This window comes from Hypanus sabinus, chromosome 27, assembly GCF_030144855.1.
Source record: "Hypanus sabinus isolate sHypSab1 chromosome 27, sHypSab1.hap1, whole genome shotgun sequence".
Lineage (NCBI taxonomy): Eukaryota > Metazoa > Chordata > Chondrichthyes > Myliobatiformes > Dasyatidae > Hypanus > Hypanus sabinus.
The window spans coordinates 22,873,560-22,888,554 of NC_082732.1; the positions used below are offsets into that span (position 1 = coordinate 22,873,560).

At 43.8% G+C, this 14,995-nt stretch overlaps 2 protein-coding genes across 8 annotated transcripts in view; one reads left to right on the top strand and one right to left on the bottom strand.

Annotated features, from left to right (window-relative positions):
- clcnk (chloride channel K) overlaps window positions 1–14,995 on the top strand; it is a 63,027-nt gene that overhangs the window by 31,103 nt on the left and 16,929 nt on the right. For all 7 annotated transcript variants that reach the window (XR_009508196.1, XR_009508195.1, XM_059951938.1 and 4 more), the window contains 6 exons: window positions 1,436–1,561; window positions 2,300–2,384; window positions 4,104–4,205; window positions 10,678–10,762; window positions 10,861–11,034; window positions 11,195–11,264. Coding sequence is in view for 5 of the 7 variants with exons in the window: in XM_059951938.1 (XP_059807921.1) it covers window positions 1,436–1,561; window positions 2,300–2,384; window positions 4,104–4,205; window positions 10,678–10,762; window positions 10,861–11,034; window positions 11,195–11,264 (642 nt within the window). In the remaining 2 variants the exon portion in view is untranslated. The remainder of the gene's footprint in view (window positions 1–1,435; window positions 1,562–2,299; window positions 2,385–4,103; window positions 4,206–10,677; window positions 10,763–10,860; window positions 11,035–11,194; window positions 11,265–14,995) is intronic.
- Window positions 4,212–10,671, bottom strand: LOC132382078 (uncharacterized). Its single transcript, XM_059951940.1, has 2 exons — window positions 5,686–10,671; window positions 4,212–5,617 (listed from the first exon to the last, which is right to left on the bottom strand). Exon 1 carries the CDS (start codon window positions 9,607–9,609, stop codon window positions 7,993–7,995), a length of 1,617 nt encoding a protein of 538 aa, XP_059807923.1. The 5' UTR covers window positions 9,610–10,671; the 3' UTR covers window positions 4,212–5,617; window positions 5,686–7,992.

The following is a 14,995-nucleotide window of genomic DNA, read 5'->3' on the forward strand; positions in this document are numbered from 1 at the left end:
TCCTACCTAGCTCATAGATAGTAGTTTGAGTCTTCCGGTATGTAAGGTTCAACAATTCATCGTTCAATCTTGCCTGAATTCAGGCAAAACTTATATGATTCCAGCATAATCTAAATAATAAAAGAGCTGGAGGAAAGCATTCTAACAAAAAAATAAGGCAGCAGTTGTAACTCGGGCCTGAGTGGAAGCCATTGCAGAAGAGCAGGAGACCTTTCGCTGGTCCTGGAAGGAAAATCAAAATCTCTTTTCTTCCACCTGTGGCCAGCAGAGGGCTTCACTGTTCAGCCCATCAGCTGAGGCAAGTGAGGCTTTAGAGTTAAAACGCATCAAATGATCTCTTGTTCCTTCACTTGTGCCCTGCCCAGTGGGCACCTATCGATGTTTGACTCCACAGTTTCTAAAAGGCTTCCATTTAGGAACAGCAAAGACCGCCAAGTCCAGAGAAAGGCTAATTTCCTGCTAGGCTTAAAAAAAACAAGAATCTATGAATCTATTGAAGTATTTTGTTTCAGTCAGGTAAAGCAATCGACCTTTGCAGAGGTAAAGTCACACAAGCGTTATTTTGCATTGCTGTTGCAAAGGCTATTTGAATCGATTTGTACTATTTGAATCCAGTCACAACTGTTAGCAACTGGGGAAATGACCACTTTATCCCAAACAGTTGCCGAGTTCACCTAACTGAATGTCACCTGCACGGTCATGAAAAGCCAGTTCAGGTCAGAATGGGTGAGGCACCATCAATAACTCTCGGAGACGTGAGGCTTTTATTGGCTGGAAGAAAGAACAAGCAGCAAATGACCACCGCACTACATCCTGGAGACTGAGGCCAGGGCTGAGTCTCCAATCGCCTTTATACCGGGGTCTGTGGGAGGGGCCACAGGAGCAGTCAGTGGGGGGGGGGGTAGGGGGCGTGTCCAGACAGGTATATGTAGTTCACCACAATGGGCCTAAAACTGTTAGACCTTGGGTAATGCTAATGTGCTGTTAGATGTTGGTCAACACGCGCATACTTCTAGAGCTAGGGCTGCAGTTTGGAAGCGACTAAGCCCCATTGCACCAATACAGGATCTAAGAGCTGACTTCACGCTGGGAACACTTGCCCACATTCAGCGGGGCCACATGATCTGATGAATGAGAAAGGAAAGGGGAAACTTTTATTAACAAAGTTACTCCTGACAAGTTATTTTCAAATAACGCTTGTCAAGATAGCTAGAAACCTAACCTGTAGGAATCTACTCACAACAAGCTTGTGGGTGTTGGGCAATAATTGGGTAATTAATTAAACCGGAGTGTTGAGAGATTGTGCTCACTGAGTGACCAGGATGTTTTGCAATAACGATTAGTGACACTGAACCCGTTGTCCACTAGACGGTCAGGAACCAGCCCTGCCATGATTGCTGATGTTGAAACGTACAATGTGTTCCTTTATTCGCAGGTGTTCTGTTCAGTGTGGAAGTGATGTCTTCCCACTTTGCAGTGCGAAACTATTGGAGGGGATTCTTTGCAGCCACATGCGGTGCATTCATGTTCCGACTGCTTTCAGTGTTCAACAACGAACAAGGTGAATGTGTGATCCTCAGCCGGTTATTCTCCACAATGAACAGGGTGAATGTGTGATCCTCAGCCGGTTATTCTCCACAATGAACAGGGTGAATGTGTAATCTTCAGCAGTGTAATTCTCCACAATGAACAGGGTGAATGTGTGATCCTCAGCAGGTTATTCTCCACAAATAACAGGGTGAATGTGTAATCTTCAGCAGTGTAATTCTCCACAATGAACAGGGTGAATGTGTGATCCTCAGCCGGTTATTCTCCACAAATAACAGGGTGAATGTGTAATCTTCAGCAGTGTAATTCTCCACAATGAACAGGGTGAATGTGTGATCCTCAGCCGGTTATTCTCCACAAATAACAGGGTGAATGTGTAATCTTCAGCAGTGTAATTCTCCACAATGAACAGGGTGAATGTGTGATCCTCAGCCGGTTATTCTCCACAAATAACAGGGTGAATGTGTAATCTTCAGCAGTGTAATTCTCCACAATGAACAGGGTGAATGTGTAATCCTCAGCCGGTTATTCTTCACCTCAAAGAAGATAAAGGGTCTGCTTTGGAATGGTAACCAGCACAATATGTGGAAACACATCTCTGTGAGCAAGAGGGGAAGAAGGCAGGAAAGTTTTGGGGGGGGGGTGGGGAGCATGTAAACTCCAGACACTTGGATTCAATCACTGCCTGCTTTGTGTTTCAGTTTAAGATTAATTGTAAAACTCATTTTTATGTATTTTTGTTTCCCTGCAGAAACCATAATTGCTCTTTTCAAGACAAAGTTTCAAGTTGACTTCCCGTTTGATTTACCAGAAACTTTAATCTTTATCATCCTTGGGTGAGGTGTCTTCGCAAGTTTGCTGTATGTGACTATTTGAAGGATGTGATTACACTGCAGATTCTCACACACACGACCCATACATCCTTACTGTGATGTGTCTAAGCTGTCACAGCATTTAGCTCACATTGTTACTAGGAGGCTAGAAGACCACTTTTTTATTCTCCTAAAGCTCATGCCAAGCCTTTGGGTTAGTGTTAAACATTCACTGAATGACAGGGTAAGAGTTAACACAACTGTTGCAGTGTCTAACATTACAAAAGTCAATTTTAATGTATTCTGCAGTCGGCATGATTTTGGTCAAATAGGACCCGTGGCACATTGACATAAAAAGCATCTGGAATGAAGTGAGTTTGTGCTGCAGACATTATTTTGTTCCCTTTATCTAAATAGTTCTGAACTTCAGAAAACTTGTTTGAATGAAAAAAAGATGGGGAAGCACATTGTTCTGCCATGGCCCCAGAATATTTTATCTAACTGACGTGATAAACACAGCATTTGCATCCAGAAACTTGCTTTCTGTGCTCAGCCCTTGATTTCCATCTGGGCAGTCTCCAACCTGGCGGCACTCGAACTGTATTCTCAAACTTACAGAATTCGGACCCCCCCTACCTCTTTTCCCCTTTGTTCTTTTCCCCCCCAATCCAGCTGGACCCCATCAACCTATCTCCTTTCCCTCCCCACCACATCCACCTGCCCATGACCACACAAACACAAAGCCATTTTTTTCCTCACCCCACCTCCCTCCCTTTATTCCATGGCTCCACCTTTCACTCCTATCAGATTCCACCGTCTTCATCCCTTTGCCACTTCCACCTCCCAGCCTCTGACATCATTCCCACTAAACCCTCCATCCACCTATCATACCCCCTCTTGGATCCACCTATCACCTCCCAGCCTCTGACATCATTCCCACCAACCCCTCCATCCACCTATCACCTCCCAGCCTCTGACATCATTCCCACCAACCCCTTCCTTCCACCTATCACGCCCTTTCTTGGATCCACCTATTACCTCCCAGCCTCTGACATCATTCCCACCAACCCCTTCCTTCCACCTATCACGCCCTTTCTTGGATCCACCTATCACCTCCCAGCCTCTGACATCATTCCCACCAACCCCTTCCTTCCACCTATCACGCCCTCTCTTGGAGCCACCTATCACCTCCCAGCTCTTGCTCCACCCCCTTCCCTCCATCTTTTTCGCACTGGCTATCTCCCTCTTCCTGCCAGTCCAGATGAAGGGTCTCAACCCAAAATGTTGTCAGTCCATCTTCCTCCACAGATGCTGCCCGACCTGCTGAGCGTATCCTGTGTTCCGAGTGCGGCATCTGCAGTCTCTGCATTTACGTTACCACTCTTCGGACTGTAAATGCTTTACGATGCCATAGGCAAATGCCAGTGATTCACACAATCGTTGGCAATATCAAACACAACACTGGAGCGATATATTCAGATCTTGGGCATATCACACACAGCATTTGTGTCATATAGGCATCACACACAGTACAGGCAACACCATAAGGTACTTGTCCCACTGCTATCGACTCAAGAAGTAATGGCAGCACACCATGATTATGTTAAGTTGCTCAGCACGTGCATACTGCTGGAATGAAATGGGTGTTCTGCATTGGCACGCTATGAACGTCTCAGTAACAAAGATCTTTCGTTGTTCAGTTTACAATATAACTCCTTTCTCTTCTCTTGCTGGTGTGGTTAGAATCATCTGTGGGATCCTGAGCTGCGTCTACCTCTACTGCCAGCGCCGGCTGCTGCGTTATGTCAAGGGGAACGCTTTCATCCAGAACTTCATGGCAACTGAGTGAGGATGGAATACCATGTTTACTGCTTGCGGGGGGCAAAAGTTAGCAGTCGACCCAAGACTTTGTTGTGGAGGGGTGGGAAAGGGAAAATATTTTCAGCTGAGGCTTAATGGAATGTCAGAATCATTTCAATTAGAGTCATGGAGTACCACAGCACACAAACAGGCCATTCAGCCCATCTAGTCCATGCAAACTGTTATTCTGCCTAGTCCGATCAATCCACACAGAAACCAGAACCCTCCATACCCCTCTCATCCATGCACTTATCCAAATTTCTGTTACTTTTTTGAATCGAACTCATATTCCACCACTTCAGCTGGCAGTTCGCTCCACACTCTCACCACCCTCTGAGTGAAGAAGCTCCCCCTCATGAGCCCCTTTAAACATTTCACCTTTCACCTTTAAGCTCTGACCTTTAGTTCGAGTCTCACCTAACCTCAGTGGAAAACGCCTGCTTCCATTCACCCTGTCTATTGTCGTGGTTTCTCGTGCCCCACAAATGACTAGGAGACGCAGAAGATTCTTCAAGAAGGGTTAAGCTTTAATTTGCAAATCAAAGCTGAGACAGTCATTGAGCTAGTCGCTGATCCTTGTACATAGCATGTTTTATGGCAATCTCCTGGTTTAGTTGCATTAGCACATGCAATCGGTCTATAGTTGCGTATCACGTACATCGGCCACTATTGTTTCTACCCATTGACTTAATCATGTTCTAATCTACATCTCTTAGCTACCTTTCATTAACACACCATTGTCTTCTACATTCTTAATATTTCATTCTCCTACTAAATTGGGTACATGCATAGCAAATAGCAAACTCAGATTTTCTAATCTACATCTCTTAGCTTCCTCTTATTAACACAACATTGTCTTCTACATTCTTAGGATTTCATTCTCTAGCAAATAGCAAGTTGCAACTTTTATACTCCAATACTACATTGTTGTTCAGTCGTTAAGTCGGGTCTGACTCTCCGTGATCATGGACTCCTGCACACCAGCCTTGCTGGAAGCCGCCTCTCTAAGACCCCCCAAGCTCTTAGGGTACAGACCCAATCTATACCCCTCATAATTCTGTATTGTGAGGCTGCCGATATGGGGTTTAATTTTCTGTTTCATGCAAAATTCCTTTGCAGGTAAATGTTTGCTGAGGAATGAGCCAATGGTCCCTAAAATAAACTTGGACCTTGGATGTGATGCCAAAGAGAGAAATGGGTTTATAGACATGGCAAGAGTAAGGTTATGATGAATGAAGGAAGAAAAGAGTATGCAGGCCAGACAGGGGATCAATCAAACCAGCAAACCTGCCCCACTATTTCTCTCCATCAGCCTCTGTTCATTTCTTGTCAAGATTACCTTAGTTGATACTCAGTCGTTTTGAGTATCAATAGAAATAGAAACGATCTTTGTGAACCTTAAAAGCTTGTTGTCGTTTCTTTAGTCACTCTGCTCTAGTAAGAAATAGAAACGATCTTTGTGAACCTTAAAAGCTTGTTGTCGTTTCTTTAGTCACTCTGCTCTAGTAAGAAACCTTAACTTCTCAGTCAGCCTCTTAGCAAAAATGTCATCTATTATCCCTCGCAAAATCCTACTGAACAAAAACTCACGGGTTCCATTGTTCCGTATGAGAGCATATCTCTTTTAAAATCTGGAGTCTGCCACTGAAGACAAAAATGAAGCGGCTTTTGTTCATCACAAGTCTTTGAGAGCAGAGCTACTCAAGGAAGAGAAGTTGGATCCTTGACAAGCAGGAGAGAGGAAGGTGACTGTTGGCTGGGAGGCTGCAGAGCTGAGATTACTCATGATTTTATTTGATGATGCATCAAGCAGAAGGAGCCAGTGGCCCACTGCTGCCCAAAGTTTATACCCAAAACCGCTCTCTAAGCTCCAAATAAGGTTTTGAACAAGTTCAACAAATTTCCTTTGATTTTATTTCTTTTATGCCACGTGTTGGCACGTGGCCAACTGGTTAAGGCGTTGGTCTAGTGATCTGAAGGTTGCTAGTTTGAGCCTCAGCTGAGGCATCATGTCATGTCCTTGAGCAAGGCATTTAACCACACATTGCTCTGCGATGACACTGGTGCCAAGCTGAATTGGCCCTTGCCCTTCCCTTGGATGACATCAGTGACGTGGAGAGGGAAAACTGCCGGTCTCCCATATGACGCTGCCCAGCCCTGCACTCTGGAAATTTTCCGAGGTGCAAATCCCTGGTCTCTCGAGACTAACGCCTATAAATATTATGCCTCTATGTTCAAAACCAGTTGTATAATCTATGAAAAACTATCATATGCAATGACTAATTTCTCAAAATATAACCATATAACCATATAACAATCACAGCACGGAAACAGGCCATCTTGGCCCTCCTAGTCCGTGCCGAACCCTTAATCTCACCTAGTCCCACCTACCCGCACTCAGCCCATAACCCTCCACTCCTTTCCTGTCCATAAATCTATCCAATTTTACCTTAAATGACACAACTGAACTGGCCTCTACTACTTCTACAGGAAGCTCATTCCACACAGCTATCACTCTTTGAGTAAAGAAATACCCCCTCGTGTTTCCCTTAAACTTCTGCCCCCTAACTCTCAAATCATGTCCTCTAGTTTGAATCTCCCCTGCTCTCAATGGAAACAGCCTGTTCACGTCAACTCTATCTATCCCTCTCAAAATTTTAAATACCTTGATCAAATCCCCCCTCAACCTTCTACGCTCCAATGAATAGAGACCTAACTTGTTCAACCTTTCTCTGTAACTTAATTGCTGAAACCCAGGTAACATCCTAGTAAATCGTCTCTGCACTCTCTCTAATTTATTGATATCTTTCCTATAATTTGGTGACCAGAACTGCACACAATATTCCAAATTTGGCCTTACCAATGCCTTGTACAACTTTAGCATTACATCCCAACTTCTGTACTCAATGCTTTGATTTATAAAGGCCAGCGTTCCAAAAGCCCTCTTCACCACCCTATCTACATGAGACTCCACTTTCAGGGAACTATGCACAGTTATTCCTAGATCTCTCTGTTCCTCTGCATTCCTCAATGCCCTACCATTTACTCTGTATGTTCTATTTGGATTATTCCTGCCAAAATGTAGAACCTCACACTTCTCAGCATTAAACTCCATCTGCCAACGTTCAGCCCATTCTTCTAACCGGCATAAATCTCCCTGCAAGCTTTGAAAATCCATCTCATTATCCACAACACCTCCTACCTTAGTATCATCGGCATACTTACTAATCCAATTTACCACCCCATCATCCAGATCATTTATGTATATTACAAACAACATTGGGCCCAAAACAGATCCCTGAGGCACCCCGCTAGTCACTGGCCTCCATCCTGATAAACAATTATCCACCACTACTCTCTGGCATCTCCCATCTAGCCACTGTTGAATCCATTTTATTACTCCAGCATTAATACCTAACGACTGAACCTTCTTAACTAACCTTCCATGTGGAACTTTGTCAAAGGCTTTGCTGAAGTCCATATAGACTACATCCACTGCCTTACCCTCGTCAACATTCCTCGTAACTTCTTCAAAAAATTCAATAAGGTTTGTTAAACATGACCTTCCACGCACAAATCCATGCTGGCTACTTCTAATCAGATCCCGTCTATCCAGATAATTATAAATACTATCTCTAAGAATACTTTCCATTAATTTACCCACCACTGATGTCAAACTGATAGGTCTATAATTGCTAGGCTTCCTTCTAGAACCCTTTTTAAACAATGGAACCACATGAGCAATACGCCAATCCTCCGGCACAATCCCCGTTTATAATGACATATTAAAGATCTCCGTCAGAGCTCCTGCTATTTCTACACAAACTTCCCTCAAGGTCCTGGGGAATATCCTGTCAGGACCCGGAGATTTATCCACTTTTAAATTTCTTAAAAGCGCCAGTACCTCCACCTCTTTAATTGTCATAGGTTCCATAACTTCCTTACTTGTTTCCCACACCTTAGACAATTCAATATCCTTCTCCTTAGTGAATACCGAAGAGAAGAAATCATTCAAAATCGCTCCCATCTCCTTCGGTTCCACACATAGCTGACCACCCTGATTCTCTAAGGGGCCAATTTTATCCCTCACTATCCTCTTGCTTTTAATATAACTGTAGAAACCTTTCGGATTTACTTTCACCTTATTTGCCAAACCAACCTCGTATCTTCTTTTAGCTTTTCTAATCTCTTTCTTAAGATTCCTTTTACATTCTTTATAATCCTCGAGCAATTCCTTTACTCCATGCTGCCTATATCTATTGTAGACATCCCTCTTTTTCTGAACCAAATTTCTAATATCCCTTGAAAACCATGGTGCTCTCAAACCTTTAACCTTTCCTTTCACCCTAACATAAAGATTCTGTACCCTCATAATTTCACCCTTAAATGACCTCCATTTCTCTATTACATCCTTCCCATAAAACAACTTGACCCAATCCACTCTCTCTAAATCCCTTCGCATCCCCTCAAAGTTAGCCTTTCTCCAATCAAAAATCTCAACTCTAGGTCCAGTCCTGTCCTTCTCCATAATTATATTGAAGCTAATGCTATTGTGATCACTGGACCCGAAGTGCTCCCCAACACATACATCTGTCAGCTGACCTATCGCATTCCCTAACAGGAGATCCAACACTGCCCCATCTCTAGTCGGTACTTCTATGTATTGTTGCAAAAAACTATCCTGCACACATTTCACAAACTCTAAACCATCCAGCCCTTTTACAGAATGAGCTTCCCAGTCTACATGTGGAAAATTAAAATCTCCCACAATCACCACCTTGTGTTTACTACAAATATCTGCTATCTCCTTACACATTTGCTCTTCCAACTCACGCGCCCCATTAGGTGGCCTATAATACACTCCTATCAGTGTTACTGCACCTTTCCCATTCTTCAATTCCATCCAAATGGCCTCCCTAGAGGAGCTCTCTAATCTATCCTTCCAAAGCACTGCCATAAGATTTTCTCGGACAAGCAATGCAACACCTCCTCCTCTGGCCCCTCCTACTCTATCACACCTGAAGCAACTAAATCCAGGAATATTTAGTTGCCAATCACACCCTTCCTGCAACCATGTTTCACTAATAGCTACAACATCATAATTCCAGGTATCAATCCACGCTTTAAGCTCATCCACCTTTCTTACAATGCTCCTAGCATTAAAATAGATACATTTAAGATTCTCTCCATCTCCTCCTCTCTTTCCATCCCTAACAATGCATTCAAATTTATTATCCTTTTCTTTCTTCTCCCCTACATCTTCGGGCTGAGCGCATCCCTTCTCCATCACCTGCCTTTCCTCCCTCACACACTGTCTATTTACTTGCTCCACTAGTGAACTAACCTCCTCTCCCATAGTCTCCTCAAATAGTCTCCCGCCCCCCCCCATCTTACTAGTTTAAAGTCCGCCCTGTAGCCCTAGCAAACCTCCCCGCTAGGATATTGGTCCCCCCACGATTCAAGTGTAACCCATCCTTCTTGAACAGGTCACTCCTGCCCCAGAAGAGGTCCCAATGATCCAGAAACTTGAATCCCTGCCCCCTGCTCCAATCCCACAGCCACGCATTCATCCTCCACCTAATTCTATTCCTACCCTCACTGTCGCGTGGCACAGGCAGTAATCCCGAGATTACTACCTTTGCGGTCCTTCTTCTTAACTGCCTTCCTAACTCCCTATACTCTTGTTTCAGGACCTCTTCCCCTTTCCTTCCTATGTCATTGGTACCTACATGTACCACGACCTCTGGCTCTTCACCCTCCCACTTCAGGATATCTTGGACGCGATCAGAAAAGTCCCGAACCCTGGCACCAGGGAGGCAAATTACCATCCGGGACTCCCGGTCACCTCCACAGAAATGCCTGTCTGAGCCCCTGACTATTGAGTCCCCTATTACTACGGACCTCTTTCTTATAACCCTACCCTTCTGAGCTACATAAACCTTGCAAATCCTTAGGTTTCCAACATTGTATCTTAATGATGTTTTTCTACAGATGAATCTTAATTCAAGCAACATTCTGCAATCTGATGTTCTTTAATTGTGCAGTTGACAAGGCAATAAAATTTGATTCTTTTCCCAGTAGCTTTAGGAGAAATTAGAAATGGGTTGTCACATTTTGATTTACAGTGGATAGTCATTGTGAACAAATACTCCGAAGTTCTGCACTGGAATGGAATGCGCCTGTAGATGTTCCCCTGTGGAATAACAAGAGGGGGGATCTAGCAGAATTCTGTGTAGGTTGAGCTGAGGGCTATCTTCAGTTAGCTGAATTATTCTGAAACTTGAGGTGTTGCTGGTCAAAATTCTAGTGAAAGTTCAAAGTTAAAATATTCAGGAAAGACAGACTCAACAAGAACAAGCATCTTTTTCCATGGAAAAATTAACTTGGAAGTATTAAGCTCTGTGAAATTTTTTTGGAATTGATCAGGCATTGGCTAATTGCAGCATTCTACCATCAGGAAAACTATATATTCTGGAGTTATGACCTTATTCTTGGCATCCATTACCTTCCCTGCTGGACTGGGGCAGTTCATGGCATCCAGGGTAAGTGTTCCAATTTTCCCATTTATGTAAAGGGAAAATGAAGAGATATCTTTTTGTAGAAAAGTTAGCCTCTGAATGTCTTGCTTCCTTCCGTGCAGCTCAGCATGAAGGAACTTCTCTCCTCGCTCTTCGATCATCGGCCGTGGGGAGTGCTTTCCCAGAACACAACACTTAACATTCACACAAGAGTGGATCCTGACAACCTCTGGATTGACTGGTGTCACCCGACCTTCACTTTCTACGGCACCTTGCTCTTCTTCTTATTCATGAAGGTAGTTGCGAAGGTCTCCACTCCCGGCAACGTAAAGCTCTGTCTCTTTAAGTGTTTTCCCAAAGTGGGAAAGGCTCAAAGGTGCAGGGAGGGACATACAATAAGGAGCAATATGTGGGGGCTCAGTCTAGGCTGATTCTGCCTTGTTTCTTCTTCTGCAGTTTTGGATGTTGATTCTTGCCACCACCATGCCAATGCCAGCTGGATACTTCATGCCCGTACTTATATATGGTAAGTTCAAACCACGCTTACATATGGTACAATCTAACCATACTTATATATGGTAAGTTCAGAAAAGCACCCTATCATTTACAAAGAAAAATGTTTTGAAGTGCAAAATTCCAGCAGGTAAGGTGCCCTGTCCATGACAGAGCAGATGTTAAAGTTATATTAAATCAAAGGAAGAGGCTTATAAAGTTGTGAGAAGCAGCTGTGTGCCTGAGGATTGGGAATATTTTAGAATTCGGCAATGGAGGATCGAGAAATTGACAAAGAAAGTGAAGACAGAATGTGAGATTAATTTGGCAAGAAACATCTGAACAATTGTAAGAACTTCTACTGATACATTGAAAAGAAAATGCTGGTAAGAGCAGGTATAGTTGCTTTAGAGAGAGAAGGAAAACCTGAAATTGGAGAGCAAAGAGTCAGCAGAGAAATTCCGAAGTGGCTTTCACTCACCTTCATGGGAAAAGACAAAAATAAATGAAGAATCACCAAAAATGAAGGAATTAAGCATTAATAAATAATAAAGTACTGAAAGAGCTGGTGAGATGAGAAGCCAAAAAGTCCCAAGAACCTAGAGTTTAGTAAGATCTGGCTGCAGAGAAAGTGGATGCTTTAGTTGTGAATCTTACAAAACTCTACGGGTTCCGGAATTGTTCCTGTAGATTTGCAGACTGGAAATGTGAGCTCACTATTTAAACAAGGAGGAAGGGAGGAGTGGAACTTGATGATCTGTCAGCCCAGCATCAGTGGAAATGAAAATGTTGGTATCTACAATGGATACAAGTGATGAAGATCACTTTGTAAAGAATAATAGAAGTGAGTAGATTCAGCATGGATTAATGAAAGAGAAATCATGTCCAATTTATCTATTGGAATTGTTTGAGGAAGTGGCCCGTATAAAATCTAAGGAAGAATCTGTAAATGTCATGTATTTAGATTTCCAGAGTTTAGTTAGCAGTGAATGAGGTGAGTGAGTGAGTGAGTGAGTGAGTGAGGCCTTTGTTGGTCATGTCCTAGATGTTTAGATACACAAGCCTGGGCAGTACGATATTTAGATACAGATTCAGATTCAGTTTATTGTCATTTAGAAACCACAAATGCAATGCAGTTAAAAAATGAGACAACATTCCTCCAGAATGATATCACAAAAGCACATGACAAAACAGACTACACCAGAAAGTCCACATAACGTTTGGCAATCCCCAATCCAGAGTCCAGAGAGGCTGCTGCGTATTAATATCGCGCTACTGTCTTAGTGCGTTTCCCGGAAAGGAGCTCCAAATCCACCAGACAAAACAAGACCAAAAACTAAAGCTACAAGACCTGCACAAAACCACATAGTTACAGCATATAGTTACAACAGTGCAAACAATAGCATAATTGATCAAAAACAGACCATGGGCACAGCAATAATAGTCCAAAGATGTTAAAAGACTATAAGTTTGAAAGAAATCACCACACAGATTCCACAAGTCCTCAGGGTCCCAATTTGACTCGCCATCCCACGCCGGCGGCAGAAGGGAATACCCCCGCTGTGGAATTCCAAGGCGCCGCCCGACTCAGCCTCGCAGACGCAGCACACAATGAAAGCTCCGTCAAATCCAGCCTCGCAGATGCAGCACACAGTGAAAGCGACCTGACCGCAGCGGACTGAGTCCATCGAACCTCTGAGCCTCCGACCATCCCCTCCGGCACAGCTTCTCCGAGCACCATCCTCTGCCGAGCATATTAAGAAGCCCCCGCCAACGGCCATCGGCAATGCGACCCCGAGGACAGGGGGCCTGTTGTTCAAGCAGAGTCCCAGACCTCACAGCAGCAGCAGCAACGAAGAAGGTCTTCCTGGAGATTTCCAGATGTTCCTCCGTGCTCCCACGTCCATTTTTCATCCGGTTATGTTTGCGCACGGCACCGTGCTTCACAAATAACAGATAATCAGCTCTGGAGTGGCCGCTGCAAGCTGCGTCGTGCCGCCATCTTGGATTCATCTCCATTGATATCGAGAGAAAGCTGTTGCCCATGCAGCAGGCTCCCCCTCTCCATGCATCCGATGAACCCAAAGGAACGGCAGAGGCCGATACATTTTGGCACCAGCAGCATCGCAGGAGCTGTCAGCCAGCGTCGAACCCAATGCTGGACTGCCTTAGGGGCTCCAGCTCTGGACTTTTCCCTTGGGGTTTACTGCCGAAGCCTTCTTCATGAACAGGAAAAGTCGCAAGGCAGCGGAGGTTTGAGATCAGAGTTTCCCTTTTCCTAGATGAGCCGCCAACCACAGCTGATGAGCCCCATCTGCTCAAAGCGACCGGTTTTAGGGCGGCAGTAACCTGCCTTTGTCACTTCTCCTGTCAGTAGAAATGGTTTGGCTGGGCTTAGTAGTTAAGCCACATGTAAAAGCCAGAAGCTGGACTTGGTTGTCAGAGGCAATTTGAGGTGCACACTATTGGATAGTTAGTGGGAGCTTGTCCCCATTACAACCCACAGCTATAGCAAGCTTAATGAACCATGTTAGTCAATAGAATACATGTAATTGTAACTAATGTACTGGCATAAATTAAGTATTGGTTAATAAAGTGAACATAAAGAGTAGGAATAATCAGATTTGACTTAGATTGGCTGGTGATGACTATCAGCTACCACAAGCATTGGGATTTGAGCCCAGCTGTTCACAGTCCCGAGCAATGACTCAGCTGAATGGGTCAAATGTCATATTTACAAATTTGCTGAGAGTATAAAATTGGATAGTTTTGTGAGCCGAGATGGGGATGTAAAGAGACTTCAAGCAGATTTGGACATTTTGAATTAGTAGGCAGGAATATGGCAGATGGAATATAACATTGAAAAATAGGAGGCCGTCCATTTTAGTGCATAGAACAGCAAAATGGAGCGCAGTTAAAAGGTGAGAAATTGTGAACCTTTAATATTTAAGGAGACCCAACTGTTCTAGTATGCAATCCCCTGAAAGTTAAATTGCAGATGCATCAAGCCACTGGGAACACAATAAAACAATCGGTACATTGGTCTTTAATATTAAATGAACTGAGAACTGGAATGAAATGTCTTATAAACAGGGCCTTGGTGAAAACACACATTGAGTATTGTGTGCTGTAAATCACAAATACAAGAAAATACTCAGATGCTGGAAATCCAAAGCGACATGCACAAAATGCTGGAGGAACTCAGCAGGACAGGCAGCATCTATAAAAATGGATAAACAGTCGACGTTTTGGGCCTGAGACCCTTCATCAGGACTTGGGGAGGAATGGTGGAGACGTCTGAATTAAGCAGCTGGGGGAGGGGAAAGTGGCTGGTTGGAAGGTGATAGGTGAAGCCAGGTTGGTGGGAAAGGTCGAGGGCTGGAGAAGAAAGAATCTGATAGGAGAGGAGAGTGGACCATAGGAGAAAGGGAAGGAGGAGGGGACCCAGGGGGAAGTAGTAGGCAGATGAGAAGAAGTAAAATGTCAGAGTGGGGAACAGAGGAGGGTAAGTTTATTTATCGGAAGGAGAAATCAATATTCATACATCAATATCAGGTTGGAGGGTTTTGGTAATTATTAACTTAAAATGTTACTTACCAGAACAAGACTACAAGGAAGAATTATGAAATGGCAGGTTGTATTGTACGGTGAGGGACTGAGCAACCTAGACCTTTGTTATTCAAGTTTGGAAGGTTGAGAGACAATCTCACTGAAACTGAGACTATTCTGTCAGCAGTGGATGTAGGAAGGATGATTACTCTGGGA